Source organism: Octopus sinensis, linkage group LG15 (assembly GCF_006345805.1).
Source record: "Octopus sinensis linkage group LG15, ASM634580v1, whole genome shotgun sequence".
NCBI classification, from domain to species: Eukaryota; Metazoa; Mollusca; class Cephalopoda; order Octopoda; family Octopodidae; genus Octopus; species Octopus sinensis.
The window spans coordinates 6,236,718-6,255,984 of record NC_043011.1 but is presented as its reverse complement, the minus strand read 5'-3'; the positions used below and the strand labels follow the sequence as shown (position 1 = coordinate 6,255,984).

The window sequence follows — 19,267 nt, the reverse complement described above, 5'->3', positions numbered from 1 at the left end:
AGAGTGGTTGGTGTTAGGAAGGGCATCCAGCTGTAGAAACTCTGCCAGATCAAGATTGGAGCCTGGTGCAGCCACCTGGTTCGCCAGCCCTCAGTCAAATCGTCCAACCCATGCTAACATAGAAAGCGGACGTTAAACGATGATTCCATTCACAATACCTTGGCTCAGCAAAATAAAAAATAGCATATTAAATAAAAAGACAAAAACAAAAAACAAACAAACTAATACTGTTAATTATTTATTGATTGATTGATCATTGTATAAGGTTATATCAGTGGTTCAGTCACTGATTATTATGTGACTGATTATATTGTTGATCCAATCATATTCTGATAATGACTCGTTATACAAGCAGTCATCATTATTTTGTTATTGTTATTATTATTTAATATGTAAAAGAATATAGCTTACAATATGTTGTATTGATTATCAGCCATCGTCAATATGTTGAAGATCCTTTTTGCTCACTTTTTTTTCAATGGATTTGATCTACCAGTCAATAAATAACAGTTCATTCAACAGTGTTCACCTGATGGTAATAAGTGTTTACCTGAGGAAGTTGTGCACACCTGACATTAATTATTTTGCACCTGTCAGCAAGTGAATTTGACCATTTTCTCTGATCAGGATAGGAAAAAAATATATAAACACTTGTTAATGTCGTTTGTTTTTAGTTTTTGTTGGGGTCTTCTTTCAGTGTAACAGTTTGATTAAAAACCAAATGGTCAGGTTTGGAATCTCGATCCACACTGAAATAACCAGTTCTTTCAAACTGGAATTGTTTGTAAGTTTCAGCCTTCAAAACAGATGTATCTACTAATGCATTCGACATGACCTTTAACGAGTCCTTGTTGACGTCACTCAGGTAACCGTCTGGAACTTCTGATGTGTCTTCAGGATTACGATGGAAGAACAGTTTGTCATAGAGTCGAACTTCACAAGAAACAGGCTTTGATACCCAATGGATGAATGCTTTCGGTTTGTCTTCTGTAGTTTTTTGGCACTTGACATGTAACTCGGTGATAAAACCTGAACTATCTTTAACAACTTCAGCAACTTCTATTGTAAAACCAGCATGGCGTAAGCCAACCGGTTGGGTGGGGGCAAGTCTCTTATAGTTTTTGTCAGTGACCTCTTTGAAATCGTCTCGTTCGATAAAGATCTGTTCACTGAATGGAACAGAATGTTCTCCTTTGTTTGGATCAGCAGGAAAATTTGGAACAGATACTTTGCCACTATGACCGGCTGGAAAGTTGATGATCTTCACTGGAAGAGGATTGAGGACGGCCATTGCACGAGGGGCTTTCACATTGAGGACATCACGGACACAGGATTCCAATAGAGCTGGATCAATGACCGTCTGTGCCATGGTTACGCCAACCTTGGCACAGAATAAGTTAATGGCCTCGGCTGGAAAGCCACGCCGTCGGAGAGCCGTAAGTGTGAACAGACGGGGATCGTCCCAATCTTTCACATAACCTTTCTCAATCAATTTCGCTATTTTCCTCTTCGATACAACAGCATAATGTAAATTAAGCCTGGCATACTCCCACTGTACTGGACAGTACACTTCCAGTACATTACACAACCAGTAATAGGAAGACCGCCTTGCCTGGAATTCCTTAGTACATAGAGAATGAGATATGTTTTCAAAAGAATCACAAAGGCAATGGGTGTAATCATAAGTGGGGTAGATACACCAATCATTCCCGGTTCGATGATGTGGAGTGAATTTTATCCTATAAGCTACTGGATCTTTCTTGCCTTCTTCAAGAGTTGTTTTCATTCGAAGTGTGGCATCGCCCTCACTTATTTTTCCTTTCCTCATATCTTCAAACAGAATCAGAGATTCTTCAATCGGCCTATCTCTCCAAGGAGAGTCGACGACGTTGTGTCCCTTTAGATCTTCAGCCTTCATGTGACAAACGTAGGCGTGGCCTCGTTTAATTAGATCAACACCTAAATCATACAGTTTCCCAAAATTGTCAGATGCGTAAGTAACTTTCCATGGTTTGTAGCCTAACCATTCAACCATTTCTCGAATGCCAAGGAAGAATTTTTCCTCTTCTTTCTCGGGGTTTGTGTCATCATAACGCAAATAGCATTTACCACCCATTGCTCTAGCATAACCAAAGTTGAAATTGATTGCTTTGGCATGACCAATATGAAGAATGCCATTAGGTTCTGGAGGGAATCGTGTGTATACAGTACTATTGGTTTCTTTCAAATGTTGTTTTAAAAGTTCCATAGTTCTTGGCATGATAACATAACCGTCTGTTTTAAAATTCTCACCAATTTTATGAAACTTTACCGAACTTCCAACCAGATCCATGAAACTTTTCACCTCTCCATCTGCGCTAACAAAATTCTCTAAGGCATTCACGGGCTTTTTATTTTCCTGATTCACTGATGTCGTAGATTTTGTTTTAATATTTTCGGTCTGTTTTGATTGTTTAGCTTTAGATGGTTTAGCCTTATCAGCATCAGTCTTTGGCCCCAGTAGATCCAATATCTGCATATCAACTTCATTTTTGATGGTTTTACCATCAGCCCATTTCAACACCTTACGGACTTCAGACATTAGAATGCCAGTATTGAAATGGTAACGCTTCTCTAATAATTCATCTTTATAGTTTGCAATGGCTTTCTCTACAGCTGTTTCCACTTGGTCTGAAGTGATGGATACCTGCAAGAGAATTACAAAAAGGAGATGAGATTTAATGTTTCCAGGCATGAAAGAAAATCAAAATCTAATAAAGGAAAATGTTTTTAAGGATTAAAAGAAAAGAAAAAAGAATTAGAAAGTAAAACTAAAGACTGTTAGCTGGGATTGCAGAATATATTTTAAATGTTCCAACCTTAACCCCTGTACTTGAGGTGAGTCATAAGGAGGGACGGATTAAGGTAGGAAGATGGGATGGTATATCAGTGATTACCTCTGGATTATTTATGGACGAAATAGAAATCCCTACCTTATAGGGAACTCGGTCCTGAAAAAAACAATATTGAAACAGTGAACAGTTTAAGGTGTGGCTAAGCAAAGCCTTGTGAGTGGATTTGCTAAGATCCACCTCAACAGATTCTGTTCAAAGCATGCAAGCATGGAAAAGTGGATGGTAAATGAGAATGATGATGATGATTTCTAACCTAGTTTTAGCTCAAGACCAGCAATTTCAGGAGAGGGGATAAGTCAATTACATTACCTCCAGTACCCAACTGGTACTAATTTTCTCAACTCTGAAACGATGAAAGACAAAGTTGACCTCATTAGAATTTGAACTCAGAATGTCAAGATGGACAAACCACTGCCAAGCGTCTATGTTGACACACTATGGCAGAAATTGAATTCACCTCAATAGACGTCATTGATTGGTTGAAATTGCCGAAATACAAGAAATTAAACAACAAATAGCTTACAAACTACAGAATTTTCTCTATAAAGCCAAGAGAAAAATATATTTTATAAACACATTCTACCAGTATACGAAGTTTAAAAGTGTTTAGTTGCAAAGAAATTATTTTAAAAACCTGCCGGTCAAAGTGAAAAGATCCCAAAAAAGCACTTGCCTTGCAGTGGGATCAAACCGAAAGCCATGAGGTTGCAAAGTGAACTTGTTAACCACACAGGCACACACCTGCACTTATTAGTGAATGCTTAGTTCCAGTTTTGAGAAGCTAAAGTTGTTATGACAAAGTTGATAGACTATCATAAATATTATCTCCAACACATGACCAGATAACACAAATTCAAATGTAAAAATGCCTGATGAAATAACCTGCTCTGATTACATATTTCAGTCACTAACAACCACTGAACTACAAAACCTGCATAGATTAAACACCACCACCCACACACAATGTTAGGTATTCAATGTTGGTCTGTTACAGAATTTGACATCTCGGTCAGAAACTCTTGGAGTTGTAACAAGATAGACATGATTTCTTTGTGGAGAGAAAGAAAAAAAGGTTTCAAATTTTGAGACAGAGGGGTGAGGAGTTGATTACAAAGACCCCAGTACTTATTTTATCAACCACTAAAAGGATGAAAAACAATATCGAACTTTACAGAATTTGAACTCAGAATGTAAACAACCGGAAGGAAAGGCCAGTAAGCATTTTGCCCAACATGCTAATGTGTCAGCCAGCTTGGGGAGGAATAATAATAGGAATGATTATTCTAACAGAAGTGCAAGATCTGAAATTAAGAGGAAGGCATTAGATGAAACTGTTATTCCTAGAACTTGACTCGGCCTCAGAGGAATAAAAAGCAAAGTTGGCCGAGGTGAGATTTGAACTTAGGCCTGAAAAATAACAGAAAGAATTTTGTCCAATAATCCTGCCAGATCACCATTCTCATAATTGTTCATAATATTGGCACAAGGAATTGGTTGATTAAACTGGCCCCACTGGTGTTTCATTTTAATGACTCCAAAAGGATAAAAGGCAAAGCTGACCATGGAGTGATTCGAACACAGAACATACGGGGTCAGAAGAAAGAGCACAAAGCATTTTGTCCAACAGTTTTGCCAATTCTTTGTCCTAGTGGCCTAGATGTAATGCCAAATCAAATATAATTATTCTATGTCATGGCACATTAGACACCCCCCAAATTGCAGTAGTGTATACGCAGGGAAAATGTTTAGCACCCAGGTTTCTTTGTCAAATTTAATGCTTATTTTTTTCACAATGACGTGAAATAATTGTGCATTACTTTATAGCTTTAAGATTTCAATAACATGATTTATTTTTAGAATAATATCGTAGGGTAAGAAACCTGGTCTGGCTGGTTTGAACATAAAACAGGTAAAATATTGGATCATCCCATAAATAATGTGTTTTCAATTGCATGAACTAAAAGTTGGAAGGGGAAGGGGTTAACTACCTGCATCGACTTGCTATAAAAGCAGGTAGTAATTTTATCTTCTCCTTATTCTTAGTTCAAGTTTTGAAGAGTGCAGTTCAATTTCAACAGCTATTTTTTCAAAGCTATAATGGAAGTGAGAAAGGAGAATATTTGGCATATTTTGCTTTATGAGTTCAATAAAGGCAAGAATGCAATGGAGAGTGCAAGGAATATTAATGCAGAATATGGGGATCGGACAATAAGCGTAAGCCAGTGTCAGCAGTGGTTCCAGAAATTATAGTCTAGAAGACAAGCCTCATCCTGGAAGATCTGTAGAGCTTGATGAAGACGTCCTGCAAATCCTGGTGGAACAAAATCTCATCGTAACTGTTGAGGAGCTAGTAGAGAAGCTTGGATTTGGTCATTCAACCATTCATTTACATCTGCATGCCGTTGGAAAAGTCAGCAAATTGTGTCAATGGTTTCTTTACAAACTTTCCAAGTCTAATCAGGTGCAGAGAGTGAATGTGTGCCCTTCGTTACTGTCACGTCTCATGAATGAACCCTTTTTTCCTTTGACCGAATAGTGACTGGTGACGAGAAATGGGTTCTCTATAAAGATGTCAAGTGCTGAAGACAATGGATAGAGAAAGGAGAGACACTGGCACCCCAGTCTAAACATCTTCACCCACGTAAAGTGTTGTTGTCTGTTTGGTAGGATATGAAAGGTTTAGTCCACTTTGAACTTTTAAACCCAAGCCAAATGATAAAAAAGGAGACCTTACTGCAAGCAGCTTGATCAGCTGAAGTCAGTGCTAGTAGTAAAATGACCATCTTTGGTTTCAAGATGAAAGGTGTTCTCCCATCAGGGTAATGCTCAGCCACATACAGCAAGGATGATATTTCAAAAGCTGGAGCAGTTTGAATGGGAAACAGTGCCCCACCCAGCATATTTGCTAGACATTGCCCCATCTGATTATCATTTATTCCACAGTCTTCAAAATCATTTGGATAGAAAAAATATGAATTCTGCAGATGAGGTCAGAACAGTACTGGAGGAGTATTTTTTGTCACAGACAAGAGAATTTTTGAAGAGAGGCCTTGCAAGTCTACCAGATAGATGAAAGAGCATTGTAGAAAATGAAGGAGAGTATATTTTAGATTAAAAAAGAAATTTGTCTATCTTAACTTTGAAAGTATAAAAAACCCCACATTATTTATGGGATGATCCAATGTTTTGGCCAGTTTAAATGCTGAAGAGTTAAAGCAGTTGAGTTGTACATTACAAAAGTACCATAGCTAGAGCAGGAAAACATTACAACTAGTAAATGCTATGATTATGGAGTCAGGTTAGATAGAAGATACCATCTGGATTAAGATCAGTCTAGAGCATTAACTGGGACAAAGTTAGCTTATGGGAGGCCCAACCTCAAATACAGGATCTGAGGTGATTTTCAGGAGATTTTTTTTGTGGAGAAAAAAGTGCACTGTATATTCTGTGAGAAACATTGTCAACCCCATCTCAGGGACATGAAGGTGCACTTCATGCTGCAAGAGAAGATCCCTTGAGGCTGTTGAAAATAAGAGAACAGTAATGAATTTCTCCTGCCTTTCCTTCATTAAGCTGTTACACTCCTGTAACCTGTTTCATGAATAGTTTATACTCACTTTAGTATAATTTGATCTACTTCTTGTTTAACTGAATCATTATCATATTTTAACTACCTGTCCATACTGGAATTAATACCACAAACCAAGGGTCATTCTATGTGGTTGCTAGGCCAGCTAGAAATAGTAGCAACATCTTGATGACGGGCACCCGTGCTAGTGGGGTGCAAAGAGCACCATATGAGCGTGATCGTTGACAGAGCGGCTAACCGGCTTCCGTGCCAGTGGCACATAAAAGGCATCATTCGAGTGTGATCGTTACTAGTGTCGCCTTACTGGCACTTGTGCCCCGCGCTAGTAGGGTGCTAAAAGCACCATCCGAGCGTGATCGTTGCCAGAGCGGCTAACTGGCTTCTGTGCCGGTGGCATGTAAAAGGCATCATTCAAGCGGGATCGTTACCAGCATTGCCTTACTGGCACCTGTGCCGGTGGCATGTGTACAAAGATTTGAGCGAGGTCGTTAGCAGTACCGCCTGACAGGCCCCGGTACTGGTGGCACGTAAAAGCACCCGCTACATTCTCGGAGTGGTTGGCGTTAGGAAGGGCATCCAGCTGTAGAAACTCTGCCAGATCAAGACTGGAGCCTGGTGCAGCCATCTGGTTCGCCAGCCCTCAGTCAAACCGTCCAACCCATGCTTGCATGGAAAGCGGACGTTAAACGATGATGATGATGATGATCTTGACTGGAAACATGGCATAAAAAATAAAAAGGCACAGCTAAGTGAGATGAAACCATGGGAGGGTGTAGATCTCAGCGCCATGCACTCTGAGTGTACCATGCAGTGACACTGAACCCTTAAACCATGTAGCTACAAAGAGAACTTGTTAAACATGTAGCCGTGCCTGCACCTATAACCTCAATAATACTTTCTTAGACTTATATCTTACCTACACAGGTTAGAAATATCATTTTAGAGTTGAGACAAATATTCTAAAATTTAACCTAGGGGTTAATACACTCTACAGTGGTCCTTATGCATGGTGGTTCAACCTGCTAGAAACAGCAGCCTATTTTCCCTCAAACCATATCCTAAAATCTTAGAGAAGGAAAGATTCAATAATATAGTCCCGTCTATAAATTGAATACCCGTGGTGGACTGGAGTTGAAACACCAACAATAATCATACACTCAAAGACATCATTTCTTTACAGGCATTCCTTACAGGGATGTAAAGTTACAACTGTTTTTATGATGTGGTATTCATGCCTACTTGAGAGAACAAATGGTCTATCTTGCATCTTTTGTTTGTTTCAGTCACTAGACTGTGGCCATGCTGGGGCATTGCCTTGAAGAATTTTTAGCTGAAGGAATCAACCCCAGGACTTTATAAATCTTTTTATTCTTTCTTTTACATGTTTCAGTCATTTGACTGCAGCCATGCTGGAGCACAGCTTTAGAAGGTTTTAGTCAAATGAATCAACCCCCAGGACATATTCTTTGTAAGCCTTGTACTTATTCTACCAGTCTTGTTTGCTGAACTGCTAAGTTACAGGGACATAAACACACCAACATTGATTGGTGATGGTGGGTGAACAAAGACAGACACATAAATATACTTACATCAATCCTATTATAAATTTGAGTGATGTTTTTCTGTCCGTTACATTTTTATGTTCGTTAACTCCTCCTAGACCGTTGACGCAAGGACAATGAAACTCAAACGAACAACTCCCCTAATCCCAGGGAATGTCCTAAGGGGGTCTATTTTTTTAAGGGCTGTCTAATTGGGGCTCCACTGACCCCCCACCCCTATTTTTACAGCATTTTAAACTAAATACATAGCATTGGCGACCAAATCAGAGCAATGATAATGAATTTCATACCATGAACTCCCAGGGAGGTTCAATTTCTGAAGGGCCACTTAAATAGGGCCCACAGACCCCCACTCCTACTTTTACTGCATTTACTTTGCTCGTACGCTTATTGATTAAACTATGATCAGCATCAGTGCTTAGCAGATTTTCAGAAATGAGTTTGGGCATTCTAAATACCTTCACATACCTTCAAATCAAGATAAAAGAGTCATAACAGGTACGTTTCAGGTGTGGTAGTGTGGTATTTTGTAGTTTATGAAACTTATGTCAAGTAGATGGCGCTTGATCAGATACGTATATCAATTGTCAGTGCTCTCGAATTTAAAATCGAAATACTATACTGAAGACGGGAGTAAGTGAGTAGAAATATGATTTTACACCTTTTTAACCCAGAAACACGTATATAGTTAATCAAAGCCAGGTGGATTCGTTATTTTTTTCTCTTTACCTGCACAAATTGAGAATATTACTGCCTGGGAGATATTTTATGGTAGTGGAATAGTATTTAACTGCTATTTCTAAATTTCAGTATGTGGTGAAGCCATTTTTGCTGAATCCTAATTATAATTATGCTTATAATATTAATTAATTTTACCCTTTATTATTATTATTATATACATATATATATACACACACACACACTGCTGATTGGTTGGTGTTAGGAAGAGCATCCAGCTGTAAAAATCCTGCCAAAACAGTCACAAGTCCAGTGCAGGCTTCAGTCTGGCCGGCTCTTGTGGTACAGTCCCACCCATGCCCTCATGGAACACAGACGTTAAATGATGATGACACATATATATGATGGACTCCTTTCAGTCTCTGTCTACCAAATCCACTCACAAGGTTTTGGTCAACCTGAGGCTATAGTAGAAGCCACTTGCCCGAGGTGCCACACAGTGGGACTGAACTTGGAATCATGTAGTTGGGAAGTGAACTTCATACCACACACCTGCACTGAACTATGTGTATTGCTAAGCAATAAAACCAAAATAAATTGCAGGTTGATATTTCCAGTTATGTTTTATATTGCATAGAAAGAGGAAAAGAAAGTGAAAGAGTGTAACAGAAACACTTGACATAAGAGGGGGCAAGATGAATGCACATGCTGAGCTTGATGGCAGGCAATGAGTAAGCAACACTACACACATAGTGAGAGAGAAATAACCATAAACAGAGGAGGAGTAAGGGAGTAAATGACAGAAGTTATGGAGGGAGTTACACAAATTGAGAAATTGGTCTCATTTAATTATATCCTAAGTGAATATTCTTCTGAACATTAGAGTTTATTTTATCATTTTGAATAAGCACCAAGAAATTTAATAAAACTTAAATTATAATTATTGCACGTATTTGCTGATATTACCCATGATGACAGAAGTATAGTTTCAAAGTTACCAATCATTAGACGAGTAACAATCAGGGATACACTAACAGGATTTGCTTTATTTTATAACTAGCAGTATCGCCCGGCGTTGCTCGGGTTTGTAAGGGAAATAACTATATAAGCATTTTTAGAGATGTAAAGTATAATAGCCATCTCAATATAGCTAACCACAAAGGGGGGGGTGTTACTGTAGCTTTTTACGTTCTGAGATTTAATAATAAATTTTTAGGGAGTTACTTCCCTTATATATGCCAAAAATGCATTAAAAATGTGAAAAATTGATGGTAATTTTTTTTTTAAATCGTAGACGCGCGCTAATACCCAGAAGGGCTCGATATGAATCACGACTATAAGATACCCGCTTTTGGTTAAACTGCACCGCAAAATGTGGGAGTAGTTAGGAATCTAAATCGTAGGAGACAGACAGCACACAACATCACTTTTATATATAAAGATTACTCTGTGGGATAAGGAAAACGACTTTGCTTTTAGCAATGGAGAAAGTACAACTAATCGATTTCGTCTCAGTATATCACTGGTACTTGTTTCAACCTGCAAGTGATACAAGCAATATCAGCCTATGATTTAAGGCGAAGGTAAAGAATACGCACACCCGGTGGTTAGGGTTAGGATTAGGGCTAGAGTTAGGGTTTTTGTAACGCCGAAAACGGGTTTAAAAGTCTTGAATAAGAAAAAGTTTAAGTAGATTCCAAAGGGTACTGGGATACTTTTGATCACGTCTGCTGGATCAGATATGACCTAGGGCTAAATAACTTGTACTTACATCATTGCCCCAAGAGGAAGACTAAATGCCAAAACTCCAGTGAGGATGGCGAAATGAAATAATCCCACACTTTAAGTCCCTCACTTCATGTATTTATGTGTGGGGAGGGGGGCACACAGCGATACTCGAAGGCAGAGGCGGACTGAACCGTCGGTCAATCGGGCACTGCCCGAGGGCCCGGAGCTCTGAGGGGCCCCACACTCAATATGTAAAATCTACTAAAAAACACACAAAGGTGCCTGGTAAACAGTTATGCCCGAGGGTCCTTAATACTCTCAGTACGCCCCCGCGAGATGGTCATGTTTGGATCGACGGTGAGATCATAGGGATGCTCAGTCAACCCTATCCTGGGGCTAAATGCTAACAGCTCATATACATACTTAAACATCGGTTTCCTATTTTAGTAACAAGTCGAAATACAAAAAATTGAAAGTAATTTAAAATATACGTAGATTCTGTTGATATGCTGCTACGTAGTTAGTGTATGTAATCTGTTAGTGTTTCAATGACCCCTATAATAGAAAATAACAAAGGGGCGCCTACGTATGTGCGTATATCGAAGGTAAAGAATACGCACACCCGGTGGTAGGGGTTAGGATTAGGGCTAGAGTTAGGGTTTTTGTAACGCCGATGGAAATTTACTTCGATTCCGTTACTTCTATAGCAAAATAACGAGTAACATTGTTATACAAGATCTACTTGTAAAAATTATAAACAGATCGATATGTGACTGGATGGTCACATCTGGAACACCTTTGTGTTATCTCTTATAATTGCGGGTTACTGAAATACAGATTTTTTTCGGAAGTATTTGTTCTCGTAATAGCATGTAAACAAAGGCCAATCGCGACCATCTCGACCGAGATGGACACTTTTGGTGAAGTACTTCAACGTGTTGTTGTTAGTAAAATAGGAACCGACCCTAACCGGTATCGAAAGAGAAAGGTATCTTACTTACACCAACTCCACACGATTCTTCAAACATTTTGATGTCTACAGGATCTGTAGGGTTAGAAAGAAGATAGGACAAAGCCGAATCAAGCTGGAGGTCCGAAGTGATCTTGTTTTTACCGATGTATTCCACTAACAAAGGGATCTTGTCGTAAATTTGGGATTTCAATTTGGTCGACAAATTGTACAGCAGCTTGCCAACATCTTTGTCTATTGAGGAATTTCCAGATAATTTCTGTACGTTTTCTATGCACTGTCGGAGCGTATTGGATAGAGCAGCATTTTTACAAGTTTCCTTCGCTTTCTGTTCGCTAAGTCCGATGCTGGTGAAGAGAGAAAGCAACTCGGTCGAAGCCATGTCGGAGTCAAGCTGGTGAAGGAGGACAGACAGGAAGTAGTTAAACCGGAACTTGCTTAAAGCTGATGTAATAACACGTGGTAGCTCCACCTTCGCCGCCAAATTGTGAGAAGACGAATCGTTTCTGACATAGGTACAAGGCCAGAAACCTAGGAGTGGTGTACAGGTGAACATATGAGACAAGTACTTGACTGGTACTTCATTTTTATCGACCCGGAAGAATAAAAATCAGTAGTTGTATTCGGTGGAATTTAAACTCAGAATGTATTAATTTGTTTCATGAAATATATTTCTTTACTCCCCACAAGGGGCTAAACATAGAGTGGGAAAAAAACAAGGACAGACAAAGGGATTAAGTCGATTATATCAACCCCAGTGCGTAACTGGTACTTTATTTATCGACCCCCGAAAGGATAAAAGGCAAAGTCGACCTCTGCAGAATTTGAACTCAGAACGTAGCGGCAGACGAAATACTTATTTCTTTACTACCCACAAGGGGCTAAACACAGAGGGGACAAACAAGGACAGACAAAGGGATTGAGTCGATTATATCGACCCACTGTGTAACTGGTACTTTATTTATCGACCCCGAAAGGATGAAAGGCAAAGTCGACGTTGGCGAAATTTGAACTCAGAACGTAGCGGCAGATGAAATGCGGCTACGCATTTCGCCCGGCGTGCTAACGTTTCTGCCATCCTCATCTGCTATAGGTACAAACGCTGAGATTTTGTGGAGAGAGGGCTTAGTCGATTACGTCGGACCCCGTATCCAACTGGCATTTATTTTATCGACCTCGAAAGAATGAAAGGCGAAGTCGACGTCGGCGGCATTTGAACTCAGAACGTAAAGCCGGAATAAATGCAGCAGAACATTTTGTCCGGTATGCTAACGATTCTGCCGCTTTCTTCTTTGACATACAACAGTGTCCTTGAATTTATTTTACTTCATTAAATAGCATGTAAGGCGGCGAACCTGCTACAATCATTTGAGAGTCGAACGAAATTCTTTGTGATATCTCCCCACCTCCGAAATTGCTGACCTTGTGCCAAAATTTGAAATCAATGTGTTGGGTGATCATGTTGGCATTCTGGTTTCGATTTCTAGGCTGGTCTGGGCTGTTTATTTATTTATATTTTTTTTTGTTCGCATTGCTAAATCCCTTGTACAGAAACAATGGATGGCACCACTTCCTAGTTTCTCATCATGCTGATTTACACATCTCAGTACCGAGACAAAAGAAACTAAAGCTAAATTTTCGATTCCAGTCCGTGACACGTCTTCCCTTAAAGCCATATCAACACACACACATACTAGATTAAGCTAGCTCCTGTGGAGGGCTCTTCAGGGGCCTTGGGCCCATTAACGACACTTCATGCATTGAGTACATATTAAATTGTATTAAACTTAACCAATATTTTTCAAGCAATTAACAATTTATTGCAAAGTTTCATGATAAGCAACATTTTTTGTCTTCCCATTCGGGGTTCAGTACAGTTTTTTTTTGTCTGTCTAACCTCTTTCTTTCTCTCCTTCTGTCGATTGTTCTTAACCATCACCAGTACCACCATCATCGCCACCACAACTGCCGTACACACGCCATTCAGACTTTTGACGCCACCACCATCAACACCTTTGACTTCGCCGCCTTCCCCTCCACCACCACCACCACCACTGTCTTTCACATCCCTTACTATCACCGTCATGCTTGACCGCCTCAGCTACCACCACCACCACTACCAACACCATCATCGCCTCCCCCTCTATCACAACTACAGCTCATACTATTACTATCACCCCATTACTATCTCAACAGCCAATCTACTACTGCCCCCACCGTCTCTATGTCTACTATTACTCTCACCCCAGCAAGCGGAGTAGAAGAAGTGTCATTGAATTGTGAGAGAGGAGTGTCAAAGTGTGACACACTGACACACAAATTCGTTTTGGCATGTATTTAAATAAAGGTTTTAAAAATCCACCATAAGAGATAGAAAATATCCGATGAATTACTGGTATCTTACTTATTATTTTGTTGTGAATAGTAATATTCCTAAAATAATAGGTTTAAATATAAATCTTGGTTCATAAATATTCAAATTAAAATCCAGAAAATGGAGAAGTGGCGTTAATACAATTTGCTACTGCAAAAATTCAACCTGCTCATTTACCGCTGTTTCGATTTTGCCCAAAAGAATTAAATTCCAGTAATTAAAACATTTTATTGGGTAAAATCGAAACAGCTGTAAGTGGACATGTTGAAAGTTTGCTGTTAATAAATTATATTAACGTTGCTTCTCTATTTTCTAGATTTTAATTTGAGTATAAACACATATATATATATATATATATATATATATATATATATATATATATATATTCCCTACTGGGAATGACCAACTTTAAGAGAATCTTACATTGCTTATAAACTCTACATCTTGATGGACTCATATTAAACTCTGTTGGACTTTTGGATTTTACTCAAAGGATATTGGAATATTACACATATATACCATTATGCCTATAAAACGGATTTACGAATTCAATACCCATACATATCTTACATCTATTTTCTTTCCTCCACCTCACTCTCTATTTGTATCACATCGAAACTAACTATGACATAATTTTTCCGCTCACACCGTCTTCGATGAAGGGATATTATTAATTAATATTCTAGAAACAGCTGTAAGACCTATCTATAAATGCTCTAATATCTATACACCCTTGGATTTTTTTTTATCTCATTACGCCAAAAATTCATATATATATATATATGTATGTATGTATGTATGTATGTATGTATGTATGTATGTATGTATATATATATATATCTGTAAATGTAATATGTGACAATTATTCGGTAGCCATGATAAAACTCCGAGTTTCGGATGCCGAGATGGAAATCCACGCCACTTTCTCTTCAGTTATCCAGCCATCGGAAAAAAATGCAATGGAAAACGACCTTTATACAAAGGGAAATTACTGTGTGATTTACCGTTATTAAGACAAAAGAGCTATTCGAATGACCGCTAAGTAAGGGGAGGAAGTAAAGTAAGGGGGTAAAATGGTTCATAGTATTCGCGTAAGAACGCATATTCATACCTACACATGTGCACTCGCACACCTACGTGGATGCGCCTAAAAGTATACACTCATCCACCCTCACTTGAAACGTACACAACCTCATCCGCACCATTCGCCAAATATATATATATATATATATATATATATATATATATATCTCTATATATAAACGGCAGTTTGTCTGTGCGTGTTTCTGCGTGTCTGTTTGCTTGTACCCTCACCCTGACCACGGCTTTCAACCGATTCTGATGAAACTTGACACACACATAGCCAAATGTCATAATTCAAAACTAACGCAGCGAAAATTTTGAAAAGTTCCCCCAGTTCTGAAAAAAATCGATAAAATCGACATGGGGTCGAGAATCAGAAACAAACCACAGACTGTCTAGGGGACGCAACTCAACCTTTTTTAACTCAAAAAAAAATTTACCATAATTTTTTTGCTATTTTTTGGCTATAACTCTCTAAAAATGCTTTATAGTTATTTCCCTTACAAACCTGAGCAACGCCGGGCGATACTGCTAGTATATATATATATATAAACAAACCCACACACACGCGCGCACCAGAAAGGTTTCATACACATGTCTATATACGCACAAACAAGAAAACATAGTGCTAAGGGTAACAATACAGAAAAAGGTTAAACCATGTCTATATACGCACATATACGGGCGAGTGTCTTCCACTATTGTCATGGGCCGACCAAAGCCTTGAGAGTGGATTTGGTAGACGGAAACTGAAGGAAGCTCGTTGTGTGTGTGTGTGTGTGTGTAGAAGGTTGAAAAGGAACACACGAGTTGAATTATATGGAAAAAAAGTCAAGGTAGAAAATGCTAAAATAGTTTTATAAAAATCATTTCAGTACCGGTTTTGGGCATTGAGACTTTTTCAACTGTAAGTATGGAAAACAATTAAATTTTTGGAAAAAGTTAAAAGAAAAGTTTTTTTTAAAGAATATTTGCATAGTATTCAGATACAAGGGGCATTTTCCTTGTTTCTGCCTGTCTCTGTCTCTCTTGTGGGTTCAAGCACAACGACCTCGAGTCCACAAGAGTAATCAAGAGAGATAGAGACAGGCAGAAACAAGGAAAATACGCCTTGTATTTCAACACCATACAAATATTCTTTTAACTTTTCCATACTTACAGTTGAAAAAGTCTCAATGACTGAAACCAGTGCTGAAATGCTTTTTCATAAAATTATTTTAACATTTTCTACCTTGACTTTTTTTCCATATATATATATATATGTATATATATATATATATATATGTATATGTGTGTGTGTCTGTATCTATCGCCACTTGACAACCGGTGTTGGTCTGTTTTCGCTTCCGTAACTTGGCCGTTCAGCATAGAAGAACGATAGAATAAGTACTAGGCTTTAAAAAAGTCCTGGGGTTCATTATTCGACTGAAAGCCCCTGAAGATGATGCTCCAGCAAGGGCCGCAGTCAAATGACTGAAACAAGTAAAAGAATAAAAGTATATTCTTTTACTTGTTTCAGTCATTTGACAGTGGCCATGCTGGAGCACTGCCTTATTCTTTGAAAGCCTAGTACTTATTCTATCGGTGCCTTTTGCCGAACCGCTAAGTTACAGGGACGTAAACGTACCAGCATTGGTTGTCAAGCGATGTTGGGGGGACACAGACACAAACACCACACACTCGTGTATATATATATATATATACACACGCACACACACACATATATATATATACAAAAGCAAAACATTCAAACACTGAGATTTGAAATCAGATGTCTCTACTGTTCATATCATATACATATATATATATATATATATATATACACATATGACGGGCTTCTCTCAGTTTCCGTCTACCAAATCCACTCACAGGGCTTTGGCCGACCCGAGGCTATTGCATGACACTTGCCCGAAGTGCCACTCAGTGGGACTGATCCGAGAACCATGTGGTTGGTAAGCAAGCCACTCCTGGCCGATCTATCGGATTACCCTGGGTTTCACGTCCGTAAATCGCTTACGACTGCTTGACAACCAGTATTGGTCTGTTTACGTCCGGGTAACGTAGCGGCTCAGCAAAACAACCGATAGAATAAGTTCCACATTTAAAAAAAAAAAGAATACCAAGTCGTACACAGAACTTAACTCATTATAAAATAGAAAAAAACTTGACAACGAATTGTTGTACTGAATATTCAAGGGAGGCAAATCATTTAGACGACTGCGAATTTTTGTTAAAGCAATTTCTATTGGTCAGTCGTGTAAAGAACATCCAATGAAAAGTTCCCAAACATTGCAGGCTGTTTTGTAAGTCGGAGCCGGTCTAAATTTTTCCTGACTTGATTAAATCACACAACGACACACTTGAAGGTTTGCTCTCTTATTTATAACCAATTATTGCTGTTTCAGCATTTCTATGTCTATATTTTGGCAGTGACAGCCATCTGTCGTTAAGTATCGAACCGTATTGATCAACATTCCGTTTGCAATTAAATATTTCTTAGGTTTTATGCGTGAATGAAAGTCGTACCCGAATGTTTTTGTTAGTTTCCCCCCTAAAAACACTCCGTATATATATATATATATATGTCTGCATGTATGTATATAAATAAATACATAGGTTTATAAGTCTTTCTATGAACGGCCGATAAGAAATATTATGTCGTCGTTGTTTTAATTTCTTGTTAATTGTGAATTCTGTTGAATGCCAAATGAGTTGGTCTCGAAACTTTGCCACGCTTTCTCTCCATTCTTTTTATTGATTAAAAAAAAAACTCGACAATTGTCCACATGTCACTTCCCTGTCTCTCTTCTTTCTCAACTATTTCCATCTACCTCCTTTTCTATGCACATACATCACACACACACGTACATATATATATATATATAAAGCATACATATATATATATATATAAAGCATACATACATATATATATGTATATATATATATATATATATATATATATATATATATATAAGCATACATACGTATATATATATATATATATATATATATATATATAAAGCATACATACATATATATATATATATATAAAGCACACATACATATATATATATATATATATATATATATATATATAAAGCATACATACATATATATATGTATATATATATATAAAGCATACATACATATATATATGTATATATATATAAAGCATACATACATATATATATGTATATATATATAAAGCATACATACATATATATATGTATATATATATATAAAGCATACTTACATATACATATGAAGCATACATACATAAATAAATGGTACAAAGAGAGTACTTAGGAAATACGCAAAACCTTTTCTAAAAGAAACATTAAACTTTTATATTCATTAGTCTGTGTATAGACAGATGAATCTAAGTTCGAGGCGTTTATAGACATCTTTTAAAAGATGAGGTGCAATGGGGATGTTGAAGTATTGATGGTCGTCCTGATGATATCAATCGGATAATGGCTTTTTAACCAGCAATTGAGACTAACCGAGGTGTCTTGTCAGGATCTAACGTTCATGATGTCCATGTCTGGGGACACACATACACACGCACATTGATGGATAGATAGTTGAGTCTCAGTGTGTTTATTTTGGGCAGAATGAACACCTCTCCCCGAGTTGGAAAATCTTTTCCATCCAATACACGGGTTCACATCAGGAATCTTCATAAAACAGAAAAAAAAATATATGTCTATAATGTATGTAATTGTTGTATGTTTAAAAACGCGGAATTGCCATAAAGAAATTCAAAATATTCACGTCTTCAACACTTTTACTTTGAGTGAATCTATTTTATTTTCAGAAACAATTACTATTACAAGATTAATAATCTCCTTCGTTCCAGGATTCGTCGAAGAATACATTCTTCGACGAATTTCTGAAATGAAAGAAACAAGATTATTGTCTTACACTGTGGTCTTCTCCGTTTTCTTTTAACGATGGTGTACAAATTTCGATCATTAATCTTGTTGACTATTAACTAGATAGAAAATCACGAAGAAAATATCGTGTCAGTCCCTTAAAGGTTGTAACATATCTTATTAATTTAGATTGCCAATTTAGCTAAATTAGTTTTAGCCTATCAGTAATTAACTTCAGTGATTTAAATTTTTAATTAAAGCCTTCCTGTAATAAACAAAAATAAATGACGTCTTTTAATTTCTGTTTAGAATAGTCCCCCGTCCAAATTATTTACCAGGCACCCATGCGGTATTCATAGACGTTAACGTATTAGTCTCACAGTTGTTTATTTTACTACCTTGGTAGTGGGATTGACTTAAAATCGTCAGAGTTGAATCTGAAAGCCTTAGGGGTAATTCCTTCGGTTCTTGGCGTTTTGATTTCAAATCTCGCTAAGGTCAGCTTCAGCTGTCA

General features: G+C 37.8%; 2 protein-coding genes across 2 annotated transcripts in view; one reads left to right on the top strand and one right to left on the bottom strand.

Annotated features, from left to right (window-relative positions):
- Positions 1-222: 222 nt before the first annotated feature.
- Positions 223-12,044, bottom strand: LOC115219737 (glutamine--tRNA ligase). Its single transcript, XM_029789960.2, has 2 exons — positions 11,453-12,044; positions 223-2,686 (listed from the first exon to the last, which is right to left on the bottom strand). The coding sequence occupies exons 1-2, from the start codon at positions 11,975-11,977 to the stop codon at positions 671-673; spliced, it is 2,541 nt and encodes an 846-aa protein (XP_029645820.2). The 5' UTR covers positions 11,978-12,044; the 3' UTR covers positions 223-670.
- Positions 12,045-17,112: 5,068 nt separating this feature from the next.
- The window catches only part of LOC115219926 (U4/U6 small nuclear ribonucleoprotein Prp3), a 35,046-nt gene continuing 32,891 nt past the window's right edge, over positions 17,113-19,267 (top strand). Inside the window, exon 1 of the mRNA XM_029790233.2 lies at positions 17,113-17,244. The gene's annotated coding sequence lies outside the window, so the exon portion shown is untranslated. The remainder of the gene's footprint in view (positions 17,245-19,267) is intronic.